Source organism: Saimiri boliviensis, chromosome 21 (genome assembly GCF_048565385.1).
Source record: "Saimiri boliviensis isolate mSaiBol1 chromosome 21, mSaiBol1.pri, whole genome shotgun sequence".
Taxonomy (NCBI): domain Eukaryota; kingdom Metazoa; phylum Chordata; class Mammalia; order Primates; family Cebidae; genus Saimiri; species Saimiri boliviensis.
In genome coordinates, this window is record NC_133469.1 from 26,963,796 (window position 1) to 26,988,277 (window position 24,482).

The 24,482-nt window shown below is 55.4% G+C and overlaps 1 protein-coding gene across 1 annotated transcript; it reads left to right on the forward strand.

Annotated features, from left to right (window-relative positions):
- Nucleotides 1–697: 697 nt before the first annotated feature.
- GGT1 (gamma-glutamyltransferase 1) lies at nt 698–24,479 on the forward strand. Its single transcript, XM_039462413.2, is given in 15 exon segments — nt 698–832; nt 1,065–1,134; nt 4,131–4,246; nt 4,807–4,977; nt 8,362–8,492; nt 8,629–8,715; nt 14,446–14,638; nt 14,999–15,156; nt 17,081–17,230; nt 18,034–18,170; nt 22,028–22,215; nt 22,448–22,575; nt 22,676–22,836; nt 22,838–22,993; nt 23,296–24,479. Coding segments are annotated over 12 exon segments (1,800 nt in total). The 5' UTR covers nt 698–832; nt 1,065–1,134; nt 4,131–4,246; nt 4,807–4,813; the 3' UTR covers nt 23,443–24,479.
- Nucleotides 24,480–24,482: the final 3 nt, after the last annotated feature.

Below are 24,482 nucleotides of genomic sequence, written 5' to 3' on the forward strand. Positions count from 1 at the left end.
GAGCCATGACTTGGCGAGCCTCTGGCCCATATCAGCGCAGATGAGGGCCACAGGGGAATGGACAGCAGTGTGCAAGGTCCCCTGGGCTGGGCCCGCAGCTGTTCCTGGTTCTTGGGCTGGTCAGGGACATGCAGTAACTTGGAGCAGATACCAAGTAGCCAAGCCTACACTGCTGGGCTGTGTGAGCTTGGGCCAGCTCAGGCCCTCTCTGGGCCCTGCCACTGTGGGCTGTTCAGGAGGTTCCTTGGGCCTAGGGGCTGATGTTTCTGGATGGGCAGCAGAACCGGTAGGCACTCGGGGCCTCAGGCCATATCTCGGACACATTTTTGGCATTCACAGCAGGGTGTGGTGAGGCCCCTTAGGCTGGGTTCTGGTCTGGTGACAGGGGCACCGCTACTCTACCGCCTCCAGAGCCATCTCTGGGACACTGGCTGTGAGTTCAGATGTTCTGAACAGGGACAGGGAGAGCCAGAGGGGGACCCAGGCTGGGGCTTACTAAAGAGGCTCGTGGGCAGACAGCGCCCTTTGCAGGGAACTGAGTCTGGGAGGGGGGAACCCCTTCCCCCCCCCCCACCGCCGACCCTGCCACAGCACCTCCCACCTGGGGCCTTCCCAGGGCTGCATGAACTTTAGTCACCTGGTGACAGGCCCAGTCACCATGCCAAGTCACTGTGCGCCTCCTTGCTGCTGTGACGTCAGCCTCCCCGTCCTCCCAGCCAGGCTGGACCTCTGGGAGAGGCCTGTCTGTCCTGCGCCCTGTGCAGACGCCTTCCACTGTCCCCCAGGGCTGCTGTGCACTCCCTGGCTGGCCTGTTGCCCCCTCTGGGACTAGGTAAGCTCATGGGTTCTCTGGTTGCTCCGGCTCCTTCCCTGCTTCAGCTCCTCCTTGGAGGTGCCCACCCCCAGATCCCAGTCTCAGTTGGGAGGCCCCCTGAGGAGCTCTGCAGGGGGCTGCAGGCGTGGCTCTGAGCCCGCTCTGGAGAGTGGTGGGGGGGCGGGAGGGGGCTTGACTAATTCTGTGCCGGGACTTTCCCAGGCTGACAGGCCTGTCTCTTCCTCCCCAGAGGGTACAGCCCAGAACTGTCTTCCGAGAAAGAGGTGTTCTCCTGGACCCACACTGTCCCCAGGCCTCAGGTAAGCTCATCAGGGTCACAAGGAAGAGGGTCTGGGTTTGAGGCCAAACCCTGGCATCTGAACCACTTTCTAGCCTCAGTTTCCCCTCGTGTGTGCCACTCTCACACTGTGGGTTGGCTTGGACATTCTTTCAGTGAGGCTGGAGAGAACTTAGGGGTGGAGGGATGGGAAATGGAAACGCAGGACCTCAGCAGGGGGTCTTCCTCTGGGCTGTCGACATCTGCCTGCGGGAAGCTGGGTCCACCCTCCCTTGCTGACATGACACAGGAGGAAGGGACAGAGCCCAGTACTGCCTACTCCCCTCCCCACTCTTCCCAGCAGTCCAGTCCTGGCTGGATGCCCCCTGCTTCTCGGGGAGCGTACTTGGGCCTTTGGGTAGACAGATTAACAGACCGGGGAGGCTGGGTTACGGTTGGCCCACCCCAGGGCCCTGATGGGGGGCTTGGCTCATGACCCTGAGCCTGGGAGAGATGAGGTTATGCCCTCCGGGGCATGACCTGGCCCAGTGGATGGGACTGGGGAGCTTCCTTGGTGGAGGGGGCTGTGGTGCTAGGGATAGGGGCACTGACCAGGCCAGGCCCCTGCCTTAGGACATGTGATAGGAATGTGCTTTTTTTCTGTTTTTGGTTTTTCCTTTTTTTTTTTTTTTTTTTCTGAGATGGAGTTTTAATCCTTTTTTTTTTTGAGACAGAGTCTCGCTCTGTCACCCAGGCTGGAGTGCAGTGGTACCATCTCAGCTCACTGCAACCTCTGCCTCCTGGGTTCAAGTGATTCTCCTGCCTCAGCCTCCTGAGTAGCTGGGATTCCAGGTGCCTGCCACGACGCTCAGCTAATTTTTTTTTGTGCTTTCAGTAAAGACGGGGTTTCGCCATATTGGTCAGGCTGGTCTGAACTCCTGACCTTGTGATCTGCCTCCCTCGGCCTCCCAAAGTGCTGAGATTACAGGCGTGAGCCTCTAGCCACTGTGCCCGACCTGGAGTTTCACTCTTCTTGCCCAGGCTGGAGTGCAGTGGTGTGATCTCAGCTCACTGCAACCTCTGCCTCCTGGTTTCAAGCGATTCTCCTGCCTCAGCTCCTGAGTAGCTGGGATTTACAGGCATGTGCCACCATGCCCAGCTAATTTTTTGTATTTTTAGTAGAGATGGGGGTTTCACCATGTTGGCCAGGCTGATCTCGAACTCTTGACCTCAGGTGATCCACCCGCCTTGGCCTCTCAAAATGCTGGGATTACAGGCGTGAGCCACCACACCCGGCCCTGTGATGGGAATGTTCTGTGTCCACAATGGATGCTGCACATTGCCTGCCCAGCTCCTGAGGCCCCTTGAACCTCCAGGTATGGCTGTCTCTATCAGGAACCCTTAACCCTGACCTGGACTCCTTGCTGGGACCCAGGGTGTCTGAGTGGCCAGAGGGCTGTCAGGCCTGGTGAAGGGTATGAGCTTCCCATGGGGCAGGGAGGAGGCAGGGGCTGTTCTGCAGTGGGACAGACAGAGCCCTCTAGCTACTTTCTGGGAGACTGAAGGTCAGACACTGTTGGAAGGAGGGAGTGCAGGCAGGGGCTGGCAGGGAGTTCAGGTCAGAAACAGGTGGCGCCTGGATTCAGGCTGTGGTGGCCAGGGTGGGGAGGATGGGCTGCTTTGGACTCTATGGGGGATGTGGGTGGTGGGCTGCCACATGGCCACTGCCAGGGCCCTTTGCTCTTGGTGTCTGCGTCCAGGGCTGGGAGGGGTCAAATGTATCACACAGCCGGGAGCAGTGGCTCACACTTGTAATCCCAGCACTTTGGGAGGCTGAGATGGGCAGATCACGAGGTCAGGAGATCGACACCATTCTGGTCAACATGGTGAAACCCCGTCTCTACTAAAAATAATTAGGCATGGTGGTGCACCCCTGTAGTCTGGAGGCTGAGGCAGGGGAATTGCTTGAACCCGGGAGGCGGAGGTTGCACTGAGCTGAGATTGTGCCACTGCACTCCAGCCTGGATGAAAGAGTGAGACTGTCTCAAAAAAAAAAAAAAAAAAAAAAATCATGCTATTGGCCCCAGGCCCACCAAGCCTGTGGAGGGGAACGCCCTTCCATGATGTTGTTTGGATGTCCCCTGTGTAAGGAGGGCACAGGGACTCCATTCCTAGACCATCTCTGGGACACTGTGTCTGGCTCCGAGATCAGACCGGCTGCACTGGGACAGGATGGAGCAGATAGAGGGACCCCAGCTTGGGGCTCATTGGAGGGGCTTGCTGGCGGACACTGCCTTTTGTGGGGAACTGAGTTTGGGAGAGGGAACCCCCACCTCTGTCACCACATCCCTCTTCCCTGTTGAGGTCATACCTGTCACCCACTGCCACAGCCATGAGACTTCGCAAGGGTCACTGCTGTCCCTCACTGCACAGCCCAGGATGGGTCTACAGGGGACATAACAGACAACAAGAGACTTGTACCGCTCAGGCCTACTGGGGTGTCCCCAGTGCAGCCATGATGATATTCACAGCCACCATTCACCGAGCCCTTCCCATAGTCCAACCTACCCTATTCACGACACTCTCAGCAGCAAGGCAAGCAAGGTGCTACCGTCAGCCAGGCTGGACCATTAAGTGATTTGCCTGAGGCCCCACGGCAGGTGAGTGGCAAGTCCAGCCTCAGAGCAGGGCAGACTGGCTCTGCCCCCGGTCCCCCTTTGCCATGCTCACCACATGCACATCCTGGGCTTGTGCAGGAATGCCCCGTCCCCTCTCTGCCCTGCTCTGCACAGAACCCTCTTTGGGCTGTGCCTGGGAAACATACCTGGAGAATTCTTGGAAACAAGTGTGTTACTGACAGCCTCTTTGGCTCCAGACTTCCACTGGAGGCAGAGAAATCAGCTAGAGGCAGAAGGAGGTCACATCGAGCCCCCCAGAAAGGACTGGGCTACGCATGCTTCCGGTAACCGCCCTTGACCTTCAGGAGAATGAGAAGTCTGCCTGACCAGTGAGTCTCTGAAGAAGATTCTGTGGCTGCAGGCTCCTGCAGAGTGTGAGGGAGACCCCGGTGATATCCTCAGCTGTTTCCACCAAATCCTTTCATCTTTCGAGGCCAACTCCCCAGGCAAGGCGGGGGCCCCGTCTACTGCTGGACGGTAATTCCTGGCCCTGTGGCTGTGAATCTGCTGATTTCAGGGGAAGACTGGGGGGTGCTCCCATTGTGGGCACTATGGAAGCTAAACCCCATGCTCCAGGTGGAGTGAAGGGTTCTCAGGGGCTCCTGGACAGTGCCAGGCTCTGGGCTGAGGTGGGGGACACAGGAGAAACCATGCTAGGCCTGTCCCTACAGGAGCTTCTCGCTAAGCAGTGAAGCTCAGCACAGCGAGGAGGTAGGCAAGGCCTTGAAGAAAGAGGGGTATGGAGGTCTCAGGGCTCCCAGGAAGGGCCCCTGCTGGAGATGGGGTTCTTACCAGGATGGGCTCTGAAGATAAGCAGGGAGGATTTGGGAGCGCAGTGATGAGGCCCGGAGCTCCTGGCAGAAGGCATGGCCTGGGCAAAGGTCTGGGGGCCGGACAGCCTGCACGTGTTCTGGGAGACGGGAAGGAGAAACAGGGCTTGTGTTTCTGAGGCCCTACATGAGACTGTGCCCTGTTAGGGAGGGGCCGGGGAGTGTCTGAGGCTAGGCCTGACCCTGCTCCTTACCCCGTGGGTGTAGCGGAGCCATGAAGAAGCAGTTCGTGGTGCTGGGCCTGCTGGCCGTGGTTCTGGTGCTGGTTGTTATTGGCCTCTGTCTCTGGCTGCCCTCTGCCTCCAAGGAACCTCCCAACCACGTGTACGCCAGGGCTGCTGTGGCTGCCGATGCCAAGCGCTGCTCGGAGATTGGGAGGTAAGCGGGACAGGGCATGGGGGCATGGGCCCTGGAAACTGGGCAACACCTTTGCCCCTCTGAGACTCAGTTTCCCCACATGTAAGCAGGCTGCCTGGACATGGGGTGTCCCATGTGCGTAGAGCTACCTGTTCTTTGCTTGGGCTCTCTCAGTACGCTCTGGGAAGGGGATGATGACCCCGAGAGCAGGGTGCGGGTCTTCTAGAGCCCAACAGGGCCCCTTTTCTCAGTTTTAAGGGTCTCTGTCTCTTTAGATAAACTCCACTGTTTTGTGGTTTGGTTGTTATTTTTTTCACTTTTTATTTTTATTTATTTATTTATTTATTTATTTATTTATTTATTTATTTTGAGACGGAGTTTCGCTCTTGTTACCCAGGCTGGAGTGCAATGGCGTGATCTCGGCTCACCGCAACCTCTGCCTCCTGGGTTCAGGCAATTCTCCTGCCTCAGCCTCCTGAGTAGCTGGGATTACAGGCATGTTGCCACCATGCCCAGCTAATTTTTTGTATTTTTAGTAGAGACGGGGTTTCACCATGTTGACCAGGATGGTCTCGATCTTTCTACCTCGTGATCCACCCGCCTCGGCCTCCCAAAGTGCTGGGATTACAGGCTTGAGCCACCGTGCCCGGCTTATTTATTTATTTTGTGGCAGAGTCTCGCTCTATTGCCCAGGCTGGAGTGCAGTGGCGCGATCTCAGTCCACTGCAACCTCCATCTCCCAAGTTCAAGTGATTCTCATGCCTCAGTTTCCCAAGTAGCTGGGATTACAGGTGTGCGCCACTACACCCAGCTAATTTGTGTGTGTGTTTGTGTGTGTGTGTGTGTGTGTGTGTGTGTGTGTGTTTCTGAGACAGAGTCTTGCCCTGTCGCCCAGGCTGGAGTGCAGTGGCGTGATCTTGGCTCACTGCAACTTCCACCTCCCAGGTTCAAGTGATTCTCCTGCCTCAGTCTCCTGAGTAGCTGGGACTACAGGCATGCACCACCTCACCCAGCTAATTTTTATATTTTTAGTAGAGATGGGGTTTCATTATGTTGGCCAGGCTGGTCTTGAACTCTTGACTTTGGCCTCCCAAAGTGCTGGGATTCTAGGTGTGAGCCACTGTGCCCAGCTTATTTCTGTTTTTAAAGGTGGGATCTTACTCTGCCGCCCAGGCTGGAGTATAGGGTAGTGATCATAGCCCACTGCAGCCTCAAACTCTTGGGTTTAAGTGATCCTCCAGCCTCAGCTTCCTAAAGTACTGGGATTAGAGATGTGAGCTGTGGTCTCTACTGTTTTATTCTTTTAGACTCATTTCATGTTATATGCAAAGATCAGTTCCCTCCTAAAGACTTAAACAGAAAAAATGTTGTGTTTTTGTTTTTTTGAGACAGGGTCTTGTTCTGTTGCCCAGGCTGGAGTGCAGTGGCGTGATCATAGCTCACTGCAGCCTTGAACTCTTGGGCTTAAGCGATTCTTTCACCTCAGCCTCCTGAGCAGCTAGGACTGCAGGTGTGCATTAGACCTGACTAATTTAAAAAGCCTGTTTTGTAGAGATGAGGTCTCATTATATTGCTCGTGTCTTGAACTTCTGGTCTTGAACTCCTGCCCTCAAGTGATCCTCCACCTTGGCCTCCCAAAGTGCTGAGATTACAGGTGTAAGACACCATCCCCAGCCAGAAGAAAACTTATTAATAAAATATAGCAATTTCCCTTTTTGTCCCAATTATAAAAGTCATGTACATTTGTTTGCTTGAAAAACAGGAAACTAAGCTACTGGCTGGGCACAGTGGGTCACGCCTGTAATCCCAGCACTTTGGGAGGCCGAGGTGGGTGGATCACCTGAGGTTGGGAGTTCGAGACCAGCCTGACCAACATGGAAAAACCCTGTCTCTACTGAAAATACAAAATTAGCTGGGCGTGGTGGCGCATGCCTGTAATTCCATGTACGTGGGAGGCTGAGGCAGGAGAATCACTTGAACCTGGGAGGTGGAGGTTACTGTGAGCTGAGATTACGCCATTGCACTCCAGCCTGGGCAACAAGAGCAAAACTCTGTCTCAAAAACAAAAAAGAAAGAGAGGAAACTGGCTGGGCGCGGTGGTTCACACCTGTAATCCCAGCACTTTGGGAGGCCAAGGCAGGTGGATCACCCGAAGTCAGGAGTTTGAGACCAGCCTGGCCAACATGGTAAAACTTCATCTCTATTAAAAATACAAAAAAATTAGCCAGGAGTGGTGGGCACCTGTATTCCCGGCTACTCGGCAGGCTAAGGCAGGAGAATTGCTTGAACCCAGGAGGCGGAGGTTGCAGTAAGCTGAGATCACACCACTGCACTCTGGGCAACTGAGTGAAACTCCATCTCAGAAAAAAGAAAAAGAAAAAGAGGAAAACTGTGATCCCGCTACTTTGGGAGGTTAAGGGGGGGAAATTGCTTAAACCCATAAGTTTGAGACCAACCTGGGCAACATAGGGAGACCCTGTCTCTACAAAAAAGACAAAAAATTGCCAAGTGTGATGGTTCATACCTATAGTCCCAGCTATTCAGGAGGCTGAAGTGGGAGGATTGCTTGAGCCCAGGAGGTCAAGGCTTCATTGAGCCATGACCATGCCACTGCACTTCATCCTTGGTGACAAAGTGAGACCCTGTCTCATAAAACAAAGGCCAGGCACAATGGCTCACACTTGTAATACCAGCACTTTGGGAGGCCAAGATGGGCATCACTTGAACCCAGGAGTTCTTTGACAGCCTGGGCAACATGGCAAAACCCCATCTCTACAAAAAAACAAAAAACAAAAAACAGAACAGCCAGGCACTGTGGCTCATGTCTGCAATCCCAGCACTTTGGGAAGCTGAGGCAGGCGTATGACAAGGTCAGGAGTTCGAGACCAATCTGGCCGACATAGTGAAACCGCATCTCTACTAAAAAATACAAAAACATTAGCCAGGTATGGTGGTATGTACCTGTAATCCCAGTTACTTGGGAGGCTGAGGCAGGAGAATTACATGAATCTGGGAGGCGGAGGTTGCAGTGAGCTGAGATCATGCCATTGCACTCTAGCCTGGGCGACAGTATGAGACTCTGTCTCAAAAAAACAAAACAAACAAAAAATTTGCCAGGCGTGGTGGCATGTCCCCATAGTCCCAGCTACTTGGGAAGCTGAGGCGGGAGGGTCAGTTGGGTCCAGGAGGTTGAGACTGCAGTGATCTGAGATCACACCACTGCACTCCTGCCTGGGTGACAGAGCAAGACTCTGTCTCAAAAGAAAAAAAAAGAATAACACAGAAACCTGAAAACTCAAATGGACTTCTCTTCCATCCTCCTTTGGGGACACGGGCAGCAGGGTGTGTAAGCAGGGCCAGGATGGAAGCCTGCAGGTTCTCACCCCTTCATGTACCACCCGGCAGGGACGCACTGAGGGATGGTGGCTCTGCGGTGGACGCAGCCATTGCCGCTCTGTTGTGCTTGGGGCTCATGAATGCCCACAGCATGGGCATCGGGGGCGGCCTGTTCCTCACCATCTACAACAGCAACACTCGTGAGTACTTCCGGGAGGGGTGAGGGAGAGGGGTCGGGAGTGTGGGTTGGGCAGAGGCACAGCTTGGGGGACCCCCGGGCTCACGTGGCATGAAGGGTTTGGGTGAGTCTGCCTGCCTACCTGCTTCTCCTTCTAGGAAAAGCCGAGGTCATCAATGCCCGCGAGGTGGCCCCCAGGCTGGCCTTTCCTAACATGTTCAACAGCTCGGAACAGTCCCAGGAGGGTAAGCCGCCTGCAGGCTTGGGGCGTGGGTGCAGAGCTGGCCTTGTCGGGGTCCAAGGGCAGTTCTGGCACCCCTCATCCCTTCCTGGCCCCGTAGCACCCTCCCACAATGAGTTGTCAGGACCATCATCACCAGAGTAAAGGACTGGGATTATCTGTTATTTCTCCCAAGGCCTCTGGGGCCACCCTGTGCAGCACACGGAGAGAATAATTATTACGCTAACAGCCCCCATGGAGCAGGGCTTACTGGGGCCCGCACTCTGCTCTGTGCTTTTCACCCATGAGCATCTCATACCCTTCCCTGCTCCTTTGGGGTGGGGGATGCTGTGTCGATTCCCATTTTACAGATGGGGATGCTGAGGCCCAGAGAGGCCATGCAAATCAGCTGAGGTCACACAGCTGGTAAGTGGTGAAGCTAAAATTGAACCCAGGCTCTCTATACTCTGCCTTTTTAACAGGCATCCTATTCGGTTCATTCATTTGTTCATTGGGGATAGCACTCTAGAGCGTGAGGTGTGAGGTGTGAGGTGGAATCTCTTTTTTTTTTTCTTTTCTGAGACAGAGTCTTGCTCTGTTGCTAGGCTGGAGTGCAGTGATGTGATCTTGCCTCACGGCAACCTCTGCTTCCCAGGTTCAAGTGATTCTCCTGCCTCAGCCTCCTGAGTAGCTGGGACTACAGGTGTGCACCACCACATCTGGCTAATTTTTATATTTTTAGTAGAGATGGGGTTTCACCATGTTGGCCAGGATGGTCTCAATCTCTTGACCTCATGATCCACCTGCCTCGGCCTCCCAAAGTGCTGGGATTACAGGTGGGAGCCACCGCGCCCATCCAGAGTCTCTCTTTTCTAATCTGGTCTTAGTGGAGAGGAGGCCCCCAAATTCCCCAGGTACCTGAGGGGAAGCCACTGTCCACCCAGGGGCACAGCTCAAAGGAGGCAGAATGGATTGTGGGATAAAAGTTGGAGGATGGGCGGGCTCAATAACTCACTCCTGTAATCCTAGCACTTTGGGAGGCCAAGTCAGGAGGATCCCACGAGCCCAGGAGTTTGAGACCGGCCTGGGCAACATAGCAAGGCTCCATCTCTATAAAAAATGGAAAAAAAAATTAGCCAGGCATGGTGGTGTGTGCCTGTGGTCCCAGCTACTCGGGAGGCTGAGGTGGGAGGATCACTTGAGCCCGGGAATTTGAGGCTGCAGTGAGCTATGATTGTATCACTACACTGTAGCTTGGGCAACAAAGCGAGACCCTGTTTTGTTTTTTTTTTTTTTAAATGAATGAGAGGTTCTTATGTTGCCCAGGTTGGCCTTGAACGCATAGCCTCAGCTCCTTAAGCGCCAGGACAACTGGCCCAAGCCACCGCAGCTCGAGACCCTGTCTTAAAAAAAAAAAAAAAGGGGACCTGGCGCGGTGGCTCAAGCCTGTAATCCCAGCACTTTGGGAGGCCGAGGCGGGTGGATCACGAGGTCAAGAGATCGAGACCATCCTGGTCAACATGGTGAAACCCCGTCTCTACTAAAAATACAAAAAATTAGCTGGGCATGGTGGCACGTGCCTGTAATCCCAGCTACTCAGGAGGCTGAGGCAGGAGAATTGCCTGAACCCAGGAGGCGGAGGTTGCGGTGAGCCGAGATCGCGCCATTGCACTCCAGCCTGGGTAACAAGAGCGAAACTCCGTCTCAAAAAAAAAAAAAAAAAAAAAAGGCTGGTGCGGTGTTTCACGTCTGTAGTCCCAGCAAATTGGGAGCCTGAAGCAGCTGGATCATGTGGAGTCAGGAGTTCATGACCAGCCTGGCCAACATGGTGAAACCCTGTCTCTACTAAAGATACAAAAGATTGGCTGGGCGTGGTGGTGCACACCTGTAATCCCAGCTACTCAGGAGGCTGAGGCAGGAGAATTACTTGAATCTGGGAGGAGGAGGTTGCAGTGAGCCGAGATCACCCCACTGCACTCCAGCCTAGGAGACAAAGCAACACTCCACCTCAAAAACAAAACAAAACAAAACAGATCTGGGGTGCCTCAAGATGTGGGACTCTGTGAAGGGTGACCTAGTCAGGGAAGGGGACATCTGAGCAAAGACCCAGAGGCAGAGATGGGGTCAGGGGAACTATACGGTGTCTGGGGGAAGACCTAGTGATCCAGATGTGATGGGCAGGGACAGAGCCGTGTGGGGAGCTGCGGAGGCTGCAGCAAGCGATCTGAGAGTAACCGCCCAGGTTGTGTGGGATGTCTTAGGTCTTGGTGAAACCGCTGCCATTCATCTGAGGGAATTGGGGGCCCATGGAGTATGTGAGTGGAGGGGGATGGATCTGGCCTATGGACCCCTTGGCTTGCTGTGTAAGGGGCAGAGAGCCTGCTAGGACCTGCCTGGAGGTCACTGCAGTAATGCATGGGGAGGGTGGTGGGAAGTGGCCGACGGACACACTTGGAAGTGGAGCCGGTGGATTTGAGGACAGGTTGCGTGTGATGCTTGTGTAGGGAGTCCCAGAGGACCCCAGATCTTTAGTCTGTACATGGAAGGATGCAGTGACCCTAATGGAGACAGGCAGGGCTCTCAGGAAGCAGGTCTGAATGGACACTCAGGAACTAGGTTTTGGACACATTTATGTTTGAGATGCCCCTTCCCTTCCCTTTCCCTTTCCCTTCCTTTCCTTTTTCTTTCCTTTCTTTTTTCGTTTTTTTTCTTTTCTTTCTTGAGATGGTTTCGCTCTTGTTACCCAGGCTGAAGTGCAGTGGCGCAATCTCGGCTCGCCACAACCTCCGCCTCCTGGGTTCAAGCGATTCTCCTGCCTCAGCCTCCTGAGTAGCTGGGATTGCAGGCACGTGCCACCATGCCTGGATAATTTTGTCTTTTTAGTAGAGATGGGGTTTCTCCTTGTTGTTCAGGCTGGTCCTGAACTCCCGACCTCGGGTGATCCGCCCATCTCAGCCTCCCAAAGTGCTGGGATTACAAGCGTGAGCCACTGTGCCTGGCCTAAAATGCGTTTTTTGAGCAGGCAGGTAGATACTCGGGTCTGGCAATCAGAGGAGCAGTCAGGCCAGCAGGTAAATTTGGGAGTTGTCAGTGCATAAATGGAGGCTGAAGCTCAGATGTCAGGCAGACCAGCAGGAGAGAGAGCAAAGACCCAGGAGACAGTAGGAGCTAGGGTGGCGGGCAGGGGAGACTCGGGTGGAGCCAGGTGCTGGGATGCAGGGCTGGCTTGCAGGGAGAGTGATGAGCCCAGTTTCCAAAGCTGAGAGGAGGCACTGGGTCTGGCAGTGTGGAGGTCGCTGCAGAGCTTGGCAAGTGTGGTGGCATGAGAGTCTGATTGGCCTGAGGTCAGGAGAAGATGTTTTTCTGATATTGATACAATATTTCACATATTTATGGGTATATGTGAGTGTTTGTTACATGCATAGAGTGTATAATGATCAAGGCAGGGTACTTGGGGTCACCATCATCTTGAGTATTTATTATTTCTGGGTATTAGCATCATAGTCCTCTCTTCTAGTTGCTTTGAAATCTATAAAATACTGTTGCTAAATATCCCCTGGTCTGTTAGCAAACATTAGAACTTCCCCTGTCTAACTGTAAGGTGGAAGGAACAGTGTGCTGGGTGTCAGACCTTCCAGGATATATATGGAGCTTCTAGGAATTGAAACCACCGACTCTTGGAAACGTGCCAGGCCTCAGGGTGGGAGAGGTAGTTCTAGGGCAGTACCGCCAAGCCTGGGAGCAGCCAAATGGCCCCCGTCATCTCTGGCGAGAGCAGGAAAATACCTGGGGGCAGAGGCCATAGTTGTACCTTTCTGGGCAAAGGGTCAGTGTCTGTAGTGTCCATATTGGCGGTGGGGCTCGGGGGTGAGCAGGCCCAGGGGTCCGTTTCTAGTTACCTCCTCGAGAATCAGAACTGGAAGGCAAAACCCCTTAGAGGCTGGATATATCTGTAATCCCAGCACTTTGGGAGGCTGAGGTGGGAGGATCACTTGAGGCCAGGAGTTTGAGACCAGCCTGGCAACAAAGCGATACCCATGTCTCTGCAAAAAATTTTTTAGATTAGTCCAGGTGCAGTGGCTTATGCCTGTAATCCTAGCACTTTGGGAGGCCGAGGAGGGCGGATCACCTAAGGTTAGGAGTTCGAGACCAGCCTGACCAACCTGGTGAAACTGAAAATACAAGAATACAGCAATCTACTAAAAATACAAAAATTAGCTGGTTGTGGTGACACGTGCTTGTAATTCCAGCTACTTGGGAGGCTGAGGCAGGAGAATCGCTGGAACCTGGGAGGTGGAGGTTGAAGTGAGCTCAGATCACGCCACTGTACTTCAGCCTGGACAACAAGAGTAAAACTCTACCTCAAAAAAAAAAAAAGATTAGCCATGTGTGGTGGGGTACGTCTGTGTCTCAGGTACTTCAGAGGCTGAGGTGGGAGGATCACTTGAACCTGGGAAGCCAAGGCTGCAGTGAGCCTCGATTGTTGGGGCAATAGAGTGAGACCCTGTCTCAAAACAAACAAACAGCCTGGGCGTGGTGGCTCACGCCTGTAATCCCAGCACTTTGGGAGGCCGAGTTGGGCGGATCACAAGGTCAGAAGATCAAGACCATCCTGACCAACATGGTTAAATGCAGTCTCTACTAAAAATGTAAAAATGAGCTGGGTATGGTGGCAGGCGCCTGTAATCCCAGGTATTCGGGAGGCTGAGGCAGGAGAATCACTTGAACCTGGGAGGTGGAGGTTGCCAGTGAGCCAAGATTGTGCCACTGCATTCCAGCCTGGTGACAGAGCGAGACTCGTCTCAAAAAACTAAACAAACAAAACCCCTTATAGTCGGATGGAGAAACAGGCTGGGAGAGGGGACAGGACAGAGATTAAGGCTCAGATCTTGCTTCCGGGGCATTAGAAAAGAGGAAGGGTGCCCTTTCTTGGGGCTGGGTGGGTCTGGAGGGTGGCCTGTGCTTGAACTGGGTCAGGGCGGGACCTGCTCTTTCTTTAGCACATTCTGGTAGAGCCCACGGGGCTTACAGGATAAGGCCTTGTGGTCGGTGCGATGGGAGGGGGTCTGGCCTGGCACAGGATTTCAGACATGCAGGCACCTGCACAGACAGACACCTAATCCTGGGACAGCAAAACCCAGCTGTGTGCTGCTGCTTTCCCTCCTGCGGCCTCATCAGACATCCCTGGTCCATGCGCACTCCTGCCTGCTGAGCCCAGACATGACCTTAAAAATTCCCTTCTGGGTCAAGAGATTGAGACCATCTGGGCCAACATGGTGAAAACCCCGTCTCTACTAAAAATACAAAAATTAGCCAGGTGTGGTGGCTCGTACCTATAGTCTCAGCTACTTGGGAGGCTGAAGCAGGAGAATCGTTTGAACCTGGGAGGCGGAGGTTGCAGTGAGCCAAGATTGTACCACTGTACTCCAGCCTGGTGACGGAGTGAGATTCTGCTTCAAAAAAACCAAAACCAAAACCAAACAAAACAAAATTCCCTTCTGCTGGACATACTGGTTCATGCCTATAATCTCAGCTTCTCAAGGGGCTGAGGTGGGAGGATTAGTTGAGTTCAGGAGTTCGAGACCAGGCTGGGTAAGATGGCAAGACCCCATCTCAAAAAAGAAAAAAAAATCTTTTCTACTAAATCTCTTTGCCCCAACTGTAAAACGAGTCGGGGAATGTGCCTGGGATGCCGCCTGCGAGAGATTCCCATGTCTGTCATTCAGGGCTGCTAACTGGGGCTGTCTCTCCCCAGGGGGGCTGTCGGTGGCTGTGCCTGGAGAGATCCGAGGCTATGAGCTGGCACACCAGCGGCATGGGCGGCTGCCCTGGGCTCGCCTCTTCCAGCCCAGCATCCAGCTGGCCCGCCAGGGCTTCCCTGTGGGCAAGGGCTTGGCAGCAGCTCTGGAAAACAAGCGGGCCGTCATCGAGCAGCAGCCTGTCTTGTGGTATGTCTGTGGGTGCGGCCCCCGACACAGGCAGGGCCCCCACAGCCCAAGGCCCCTGCGGTCCCCGAGCGGCAGTGGAGCCGCCCTCTGCCTTCGGAACCCTGCGCTGGTAATGGGATGAGGAGATGCAGACACTTCCCACCACGTGTGGGGACGCATTCTGATCCTGGGGTCCCAGTGGCTACTGTGTCCTGAGTGGCAGGGGACACTAGGAGGCTGGGAGGACGAGCGTGGAGTGACGGAGCCACCCACCTGTGACGAGCACTGCCCCAGCTCTGTTCCGTTCCCCTGTGTGGGCGGGTCGGGGGGCAGTCTGAATCCACCCCACCTTCTGCCTCACCTGAGCGCCCCCTGCCCCAGTGAGGTGTTCTGCCGGGATGGAAAGGTGCTTCGGGAGGGGGAGAGACTGACCCTGCCGCAGCTGGCTGACACCTACGAGACGCTGGCCATCGAGGGCGCCCAGGCTTTCTACAACGGCAGCCTCACCGCCCAGATTGTGAAGGACATCCAGGCGGCCGGTGAGTGGGTACCCTCAGGGGCCTGGGTGAGGAACCCTGCATTGGACACCCTCAGCTGGGGCCCAGAGCCCTGCGATCCTCCCGCCCTCCCTGAGCCTGCCGGAATTTCCTGGTCAGTAGCCGGCCATGTGAATCCATAGCTCCTGGTATGTCAAAGCCAGGAGAGGCCATGCAGGCCAGGAGAGCAAGTCCCTGGTGGGGTAAATGCAGGTGTAGGCAAGAGCCAGGGCTAGGGAAGCACTAGAATACAACCTGAAGATCCAGGAGGACTTCTTGGAGAAGGAGGTGGCTGGGCTGCAGATAACTTCATTAGGCAGAGAGAGGAAGGGATTCCTAGCAGAGGAATAGCTGGGCTAAGGCCCAGAGAGAGGAGCCTTTGATTCACCAGGAGGGTCCCAAGGGATGACAGTCACCTTGCGAGAGGCATGGGGAAGGGACTTTGTAGGGCAGGGACCTGGCGCTTGGCTGTGGCTTTCTTCAGGAAATTCTTGCCACTGTTTCATGGAGGAGGGTGATTAGTGTGCTGAACTGTACCACTGAGGCTAGAAACTGGCATGCCAATACCCTGTATGTCTGGAGTTGACTCCGGGAGAATTAAGAGCCTCCCTCCCTCCCTCTATCCATTCATCACGAGAAGAGGCTCAGCGGCAGGGAGACTGGAGCAGGAATTCTCCCCTGAGAGACCCTCTGAGCCGGGCACGGTGGCTCATGCCTGTAATCCCAGCACTTTGGGAGGCCAAGGCGGGTGGATCATCTGAGGTCAGGAGTTCAAGACCAGCCTGGCAAACATGGTGAACCCCCATCTCTACTAAAAATACAAAATTAGCCCGGCATGGTGGCATGCGCACCTGTAGTCCCAGCTATTCTGGAGGTTGAGGCAGGAGAATTGCTTGAACCCGGGAGGCAGAGGTTTCAATGAGGCGAGATCGCACCACTGCACTCCAGCCTGGGTGACAGAGCAAGACTCCATCTCAAAAAAAAAAAAAAAAAAGAAAAAAATTCAAAATTAGCTGGGCATGACGGCTTGTGCCTGTAGTCCCACCTAACCGAGAGGCTGAGGCAGGAGAATCGCGTTAACCCAGGAGGCAGAGGCTGCAGTGAGCCGAGATCACACCACTGACTGCACTCCAGCCTGGGCGACAGAGTGAGACTCCATCTCAAATAAAAAAAAAAAAAAAAAAAAAAAGAAGGAGTAAAAGGCCCTCTGAGGCCGAGCTGGCGTCTCATGCCTGTAATCCCATTTCAGGAGGCCGAGGTAGAAGTTAAAGTCAGGAGTCTAAGACAAGCCTGCCCAACACAGTGAAACTAAAAAAAAAAACCCTGAGACTAGAGTCTCATCAATATAGTGGGGGTGGGGGTGGGGAACCGTAAAACCTAACTTCAAAGCACAGTGAAAAGAAATAGAGTAAGATCCTGCAAAAAAGTTAGAGTTTGCTGAGTGTGTTGGTGCCGCCCGTAGTCTCAGCTACTGGGGAGGACCTGCTGGAAGCTCACTGGAACCCAGGAGTTCAAGGCTGTGATTAAGCCACTGCACTCCAACCTGGGTGACATAGCAAGATCCTATCTCTAAAAAGAAAAAAAAAAACAACTCTCTGGCCACAGAGGAGAGAAGGCAGCCAGGAAGCCAGTGAGCCAAGCAGGCGGAGGGCAGACGGCCCGGGCCCAGCTGTGGGGTGAGCAGTGTCAGGGAGACAAGCCCAGGAGGGGATGAGGATCCCCAGGGGCTGAGGTTGCCTGCGGCCCCCTCCCAGGGCACAGGCCGGCCCCTCCAGTAGTGCACTCTGTCCTCCCCCGCAGGGTGCAGGCTTTTCCCCACCACCATGGTGCAGCCCTGCCTGCCCGCAACGCCACTGCTGCGGCCCCATCCCCCACGCGATGGTGCAGCCCCATTCCCGCGCCCATGCGAGCTGCTGTCGCATTGCAGGGGGCATCATCACAGCCGAGGACCTGAACAACTACCGTGCTGAGCTGATCGAGCACCCGCTGAACATCAGCCTGGGAGATGCAGTACTCTACATGCCCAGCGCACCACTCAGCGGGCCTGTGCTGGCCCTCATCCTCAACATCCTCAAAGGTGACTGGTCCCACCACGGCTCTGCGGCGTGGCCCGGGACACAGCCTGTCTCTCCCCAGCCCCACCCCTGCTGCACCCCTGATGGCTGGGTCCCCCCATGCCGCGTATTTCCAATCATTGAGCCCCTGTGTCACCGCTTGCCATGTCCTGCAGGTGGCATTGCAGAGTGACCAGGGATGAAGAAGGCAATGCTCAAGGGCTGGAGGAACAGGAGTCATCAGGAGGGAGGGAGGTGCAGGAGCTCAGGGCTGCAGGGCCTGGTCCAGAGCGCACCCCTGGTCCAGTGGGTGTCCCCGCCACTTGGTCACTGCATGGCCAGAGCTGATGTGTGACCTGAGGTCCAGGCACGGGGAGCCCTCACTCTCACCACAGCCTTCTGAAGCAGCTGCTGCTATTGGTTATTAAATGCTCCTTGAAGCCAGGTGCGGTGACTCACGCCTGTAATCCTAGCACTTTGGGAGGCCGAGGCAGGTGGATCATGAGGTCAGGAGTTCGAGACCAGCCTGGCCAATATGGTGAAACCCTGTCTCTACTAAAATTACAAAAATTAGCCGGGCGTGCTGGCAGGTGCCTGGAGTTCCAGGGAGGCTGAAGTAGGAGAATCACTTGAACCTGCGAGGCAGAGGTTGCAGTGAGCCAAGATCGCACCACTGCACTCCAGCCTGGGCAACAGAGTGAGACTCAGTCTCAAAAAGAAAAAAAAGCCCCTTGAGGTGGGCAAAGTGGCTGAGGGAGCCGTTAACCATCTGAGCCCCTCTGAGCCCCTGGGGATCACCAACGTGCACCTGACTCTCATCAACCAGGGTACAACTTCTCCCGGGCGAGCGTGGAGACGCCTGAGCAGAAGGGCCTGACATACCACCGCATCATAGAGGCTTTCCGGTTTGCCTACGCCAAGAGGACGCTGCTTGGGGACCCCAAGTTTGTGAATATAACTGAGGTAAGGGGCGCACCAGCTGGGCTTCCCAGGGCTGCTGCAGCCTCACATATGCTTTATGAATCCATTCCTGCCACACACTTTGATTGCGGGCCTACTGTGTGCTGGGATGGATTGGTGGGTGACCCCCAGTCTTGGCCTCTGCCACTCAGAACTCACAGTTTGGGTAGTTAGTGGCTACATTCCTACCTCAGGGCCTTTGCCCATGCTGTGGGTCTCGAGTGCTCAGTGCTGAAGTGAGGAACGTACGGGGGCACTGCAGCCCTCAGGCATGATGAGAAGGATGAGTGGAGCCAGGCGCAGTGGCTCACACCTGTAATCCCAGCACTTTGGGAGGCTCAGGCGGGTGGATCACGAGGTCAGGAGTTCAAGACCAGCCTGGCCACGATGGTGAAACCCTGTCTCTACTAAAAACACAAAAATTAGCCGGATGTGGTGGTGCGCACCTGTAATCCCAGCTACTCGGGAGGCCGAGGCAGAGAATTGCTTGAACCTGAGAGGAGGAGGTTGCAGTCAGCCAAGATCACACCACTGCACTCCAGCCTGGGTGACAGAGTGAGACTCTGTCTCAAAAATAAATAAATAAATAAATAAAATAAGACAAGGATGGGCGAGAGGGAGAGGGCCAGGTGGACAGAGGCCTTGGCCACCCACTCCCTGTCACTCCAGACTAATGATTCCCAGATGCCACCCTTAGCCCTGTACCGCCTGACCCATAGTATTCACTAGGTGCCCCAGCTCCATGCTGGGTCCCTATGAGACCCCTGCCATATCTCTTCCCACTGAGGATCCTCACACCCCTCCTTACTTACTCGGTCCTTGGCATTCCCGGGCAGACCTGCAGACCCCCCCACACTGACCTGTGACCTCCCAGGAGGGGCCTCAGCTGCCCGGGAGGTGTCTTCTCTTTCCCCGTGAGCCTTCTGCACCTCTGACTCACCTGCAGCCAGTCACCTGGTGTTTTGTCTCTCTGAGGGGACAGGGCCACTACAGCGTGTCCCTCTGCCCTCCCTTTTGGCTAAAGTCAGCTCTTTTTATCCACTCCCTGGCTCAGTGAGCTGTTCCTGCAATGCTCCTCTCTGCCTCTGACCATTTTCCCCTTTATAATTGTTTTTATTTTTTATTTTTTTGAGACAGAGTCTCTCTGTCGCCCAGGCTGGAGTGCAGTGGCTTGAACTCAGCTCACTGCAACCTCTGCCTCCCACGTTTGAGCAATTCTCCTGCCTCAGCCTTCCAAGTAGCTGGGACTACAGGTGTGTGCCACCACATCCGGCTAATTTTTTATATTTTTAGTAGAGATGGGGTTTCACCATGTTGGCCAGCCTGGTCTCGAACTCCTGATCTCAGGTGATCCACCTGCCTCAGCCTCCCAAAGTGCTAGGATTACAGGCATTTACCCCTTTAAAATGGATCATTCCTGAAAGAAAGGCAGCTGTTGTTGCTTCAGAAACTTCCATCTCCTGCCTCCTTCTTTTCTCTGCTTCTCTTAGAGCAAACATGGCCGGGCTACGTCCTCTCTCGCTTCAGGCTAACGCCTCCTGCTCTATCCCCATGCCACCAGATCACCATGTCCAGCTTCAGTTTCCCCATCAGTAGCATCTCACATAGCTCACCACACTCTCCTCAAGTTTTCATTTTGCAAATTTTCACACCTGCAAAAATATAAAACAAACAAACAAAACCACCCAAGCGTCAGCGTTCCCTTTCTCTGGAGCGTGCGGTATGAACGTTTCTGCCAGATTTCCTAACTGTCTCCGTCTCCACCCACATCTCTTGGTATTCATGTTTCCTCGGAGTGATTAGACAGGTTGCTGATGTCACACTTCCAGGTGTGTCTCCCAGGAGTGAGGACTTGAACATACCACAGCAGGATATCCTGGTGACACACCTGTGTCCCTTCTCTTTACCTACAGTAGGCGCCCTCGGCTGTTTTGTTTCTGTTTGGAGAGCGTCTCTGTCATCCAGGTTGGAGTGCAGTGGTGTGATCTCAGCTGCAGCCTCAACCTCCAGGGCTGAAGAAATCCTTCCACTTCAGCCCCTCAAGCAGCTGGGACCACAGACACATGCCCCCACACCTGGCTAATTTTTGTATTTTTTTTTTAGAGTCAGGGTCTTGCCATGTTGCCCAGGCTGGTCTCAAACTCCTGGGCTCACATCCCACCTCAGCCTCCCAAAGTGCTGGGCTCACAGGTGTGAACCACCGCACTCAGACTGTTTTTTTTTTTTTTTTTTTTTTTTTGAGATGGAATTTCACTCTTGTTGCCCAGGCTGGAGTACAATGTGCGATCTTGGCTCACTGCAATCTCTGCCTCCCGGGTTCAAGCGATTCTCCTGCTTCAACCTCCCGAGTAGCTGGGATTACAGGCCTGAGCCACCATACCCAGCTAATTTTGTATTTTTAGTAGAGACGGGGTTTCTCCATGTTGGTCAGACTGGTCTCAAACTCCTGAGCTCAGGTGATCCGCCCGCCTCGGCCTCCCAAAGTGCTGGGATTACAGGCGTGAGCCACTGTGCCCGGCCTGCTGAGCCTGTTTTGTTGATTTTTAAAGCCGGGGCAGTCGTCTTAGAAAAATGTCTCACATCCTGGACTTGCCTTTCTGTTTCCTTGGGAGCAGATTCAGACAGAACATCTTTCCCTGGTGTTGGCCAGCTAGTCTGTGGGCTGTTGCTGAAACTCTTGAGGCACTGTCTTTGGCCTCCCGGGCCCATCCTGTCTGTCTGCCCCTCACCTCCTCCTCTCCTCTCGGTCAGCCCTCACCACTGCCTTGGGGACCCTGGCCAGGCTCGTGGCGTTCAGCAGCCACTCAATGTCAATACCTCCATGTTCATCTCTCAGCCTGCCCTTGCCCGTGAATTCCACACACGTAGGCCATGCTTTTGAGGTCTGATGAAGTATCCAAACCAAGCTTCTGAGCCTCCCCACACCTGCCCCTTCTGCAGGGTTTACCTCCCTAGTCGGGGCCCTCCTCCATTCTTCTCTTTGTCCTACCCAGGGCAAGCCATCATCTCTCGCCTGGTTGACACCTGCAGCCTTTGGACTTTATCCTTATCCACCTCACAGCCACCAGAGGGACCCTGTGAAAACATTCCCCAGCCTGCTCACCCTCTGCCCTAAGCCTGTGTGGCCCAGAGCGAAACCCAAAGGCCTCAGGGGACCCAGGAGGTCCTGTGGGATGGTCCCCAGCCTGCACCTGCCTCCTCTTCTCCCCTTCACCCCATTCACACTCTGCATATCGCTCACCAGCCTATACCACCTGCCTCAGGGCCTTTGTGCTGACTATTGAGGCTGCATTCCAGGCTCTTTTCAGACATTGCCTCCTCTGAGAAGCCCTCCCTGACCACTCTGTCCATACCTCATGCCTCTGCATTCCCCTTACCTTGCACTGACCATTTAAGCCGCATTCCAGGCTCTTCTCAGACGTTGCCTCCTCCGAGAAGCCCTCCCTGACCACTCTGTCTATACCCGTGCCTCTCCATTCCCCTTACCTGGCTTGTGGTTTCAGCACTTTCCCCGTGTGCATTTGTTTTTTCTGGCGTGAGGGCGGGGACCTAAGTGTCTGTTTCCTGTTGATTCCTCAGTGCCAGGCATGCAATGCAGGCTCTAGAAACATCTGCGTGAGTGAACGGCTGATTGAATCCGCTAAAGGTCTCGAGGCTGAGGGCGGGACAGACAGACATTCTGAGTTGCTGGAACTCAACAGACAGGGAGTCAGACAGGTCACGAAAGGTGGCTGGGGGTGCCGGAGGGTTGTGGTCAGAGCCACAGCTGGGGGCCTTCTGAGACCTGCTTGCACAACCCTGTGCCCCCACCCCGCACCCTCCCTCCCCACCTCCTCAGGCCAGCTCTGGGGTCTCGGCAGGTGGTCCACAACATGACCTCCGAGTTCTTCGCCGCCCAGCTCCGGGCTCAGATCTCTGATGACACCACCCACCCGACCTCCTACTACAAGCCCGAGTTCTACACGCCGGATGACGGAGGCACTGCCCATCTGTCTGTCATCGCAGAGGACGGCAGTGCTGTGTCTGCCACCAGCACCATCAACCTCTAGTAGGGGCTGCTGGGCCGTCGGGGTGGGGCAGGGCCAGGGGTGGGTGTCCCAGGGACTGCCTGCTTATCCAGGAGGGTGGCTCCATCACCTTTTATCCTGGTGGGAAACTGAGGCCCTGCCTTGGTAGCTTGCTCTTGGCCTCACAGGGAGTATGTCTTGAGCCTCAGTGGGTGGATGGGACCAGGCTGGGCCGAGCGAGACCGGGCACTGTCTGACCTGGCTGGGCTGTAGCTTTGGCTCCAAGGTCCGGTCCCCGGTCAGCGGCATTCTGTTCAATGATGAAATGGACGACTTCAGCTCTCCCAACATCACCAACGAGTTTGGGGTGCCCCCCTCACCCGCAAATTTCATTCATCCAGGTATGGGGTGGAGGTCTGGGGATGGGGGACTGGGGTGGAGAGGGACGGGTGTCTGGGCAGGCAGCTGACCGGCATCCCTGCCTTCTCCCGTCGGCCGCAGGGAAGCAACCACTCTCATCCATGTGCCCAACGATCATGGTGGGTAAGGACGGCCAGGTCCGGATGGTGGTGGGAGCTTCTGGGGGTACACATATCACCACGGCCACAGCACTGGTATGTGTCACCCCTTCCCTCCCTGGCCCTGCCTACCCCACCCAACCCCGCCCAGTGCCCAGGCCATGCTGATCACACCCTCATGCCCCAGGCCATCATCTACCACCTCTGGTTCGGCTATGACGTGAAGCGGGCCGTGGAAGAGCCCCGGCTGCACAACCAGCTTCTGCCCAATGTCACGACAGTGGAGAGAAACATTGACCAGGTGGGCCGGGGGTTGGGGAAACTGAGTCACGGTGTGGGGCCACAGGGCATCCTGGGCTGGAGGCCTGGATCATCCCAGAGCGGACAGTGGTTGGTGTCCTCTGTCTGGTACGTGGGCCATGTGGAGCTCCTGTGCCATGAGGGCCAAGCCGCCTGCTCCAGCGAGACCCAACAGGCCCCAGCCTGCTCTTCCTGATCTCCTGACCCCAAATAGCACCACCTGGGCTGAGGCCTGTGACCACAGGCATGGTTCAGGTGGCATCTGGAGCACTGCTCAGGCCTCCCCTCTCCTCCCACCCCTAGGCAGTGACTGCAGCCCTGGAGGCCCGGCACCATCACACCAAGGTCGCATCCTCCTTTATCGCTGTGGTGCAGGCCATCGTCCGCACGGCTGGTGGCTGGGCAGCTGCCTCAGACTCCAGGAAAGGCGGGGAGCCTGCTGGCTACTGAGTGCTTGGGGCGGACGAGGCTGACCGGCAATCCAGGGACAAGAGACTCACCGGGGCCAAGAAGGGGACTTTGGGGGATGTGCTTCCCCTGTGAGCAGCAGAGCAACACAATAAATGAGGCTGCTGTGCCAGGCTTCAGGCAGCCTCCCTGGCCTGGCTCCCCACTCTCTGGGCCTCTGTCCTGTGTGTAAAATGGAGCCACCTGGCTGGGGAGGCACGGAGAGGTGAGATTCGGAGATCTTCACACTGCGGGCGCTAGAACGAGCTTCAGCATCTTCAGCATGGGGAGAGCCAAGCGTGTGGCTGGGGGCCAGGGGCAGGTCTGCGCCAAGACCTGCCCTTCCCAACCCTGAGCCCTGAGACTTGGGGACAGGCCCTCCCTTCCTGGGGCTGGACAGCCACACTACCTAGGACCAGCCACCAGAGGGCGCCACGACCCTAGCGCTGACTTAGGCAGACGGTGGCCAGCTGATGCCGGGAACCCTGGGCGCCTTCTCAGACCCGCGGGCGTCCAGCTCACCCTGCCGAGGACACGGGGAGGTGAAGCCGAGGTCTGAGGAGTGGGGATTGAGCAAGAGGCTGGAGCAAAACATCCCAGTCAGAGCCAAGACCTTGGGGGGGGCTTTCCAAGTGCAAGCCCAGAATGAAACCCAAACTTGTGATCCTCTCCAGAGGGAGGCCTGGTTCTCAGGGAACAGCAGACTGGAAGAGGCCCCCAGATCCCAGGGATCAGGGCTTGGCCCAGCTGGGGACACAGCCCAGAGGGAGTGGGTCTGGAAGGGAACAGCTAGACACCGTGCCCTTCACCATCGGCAGCCCCGCCAGGCCTCCCTCGGGGCCTGCTCCCTTGTCCTCTGCACACAAGTTTTCCAACACTGGGGTGGGGTTCTGGGCAAGGCTGGTGGAGCTGGGCTGGTGAGGGGGGGTGGTCACAGCCCAGCACCTGGATATTGCCAGGGGCACTGGGGCCAGGGACCACGTCATGGCTCTCCTTAAGGAGCCGGAAAAGCTGGTGATTGCAAAGGGCCACAGGCAAACAGA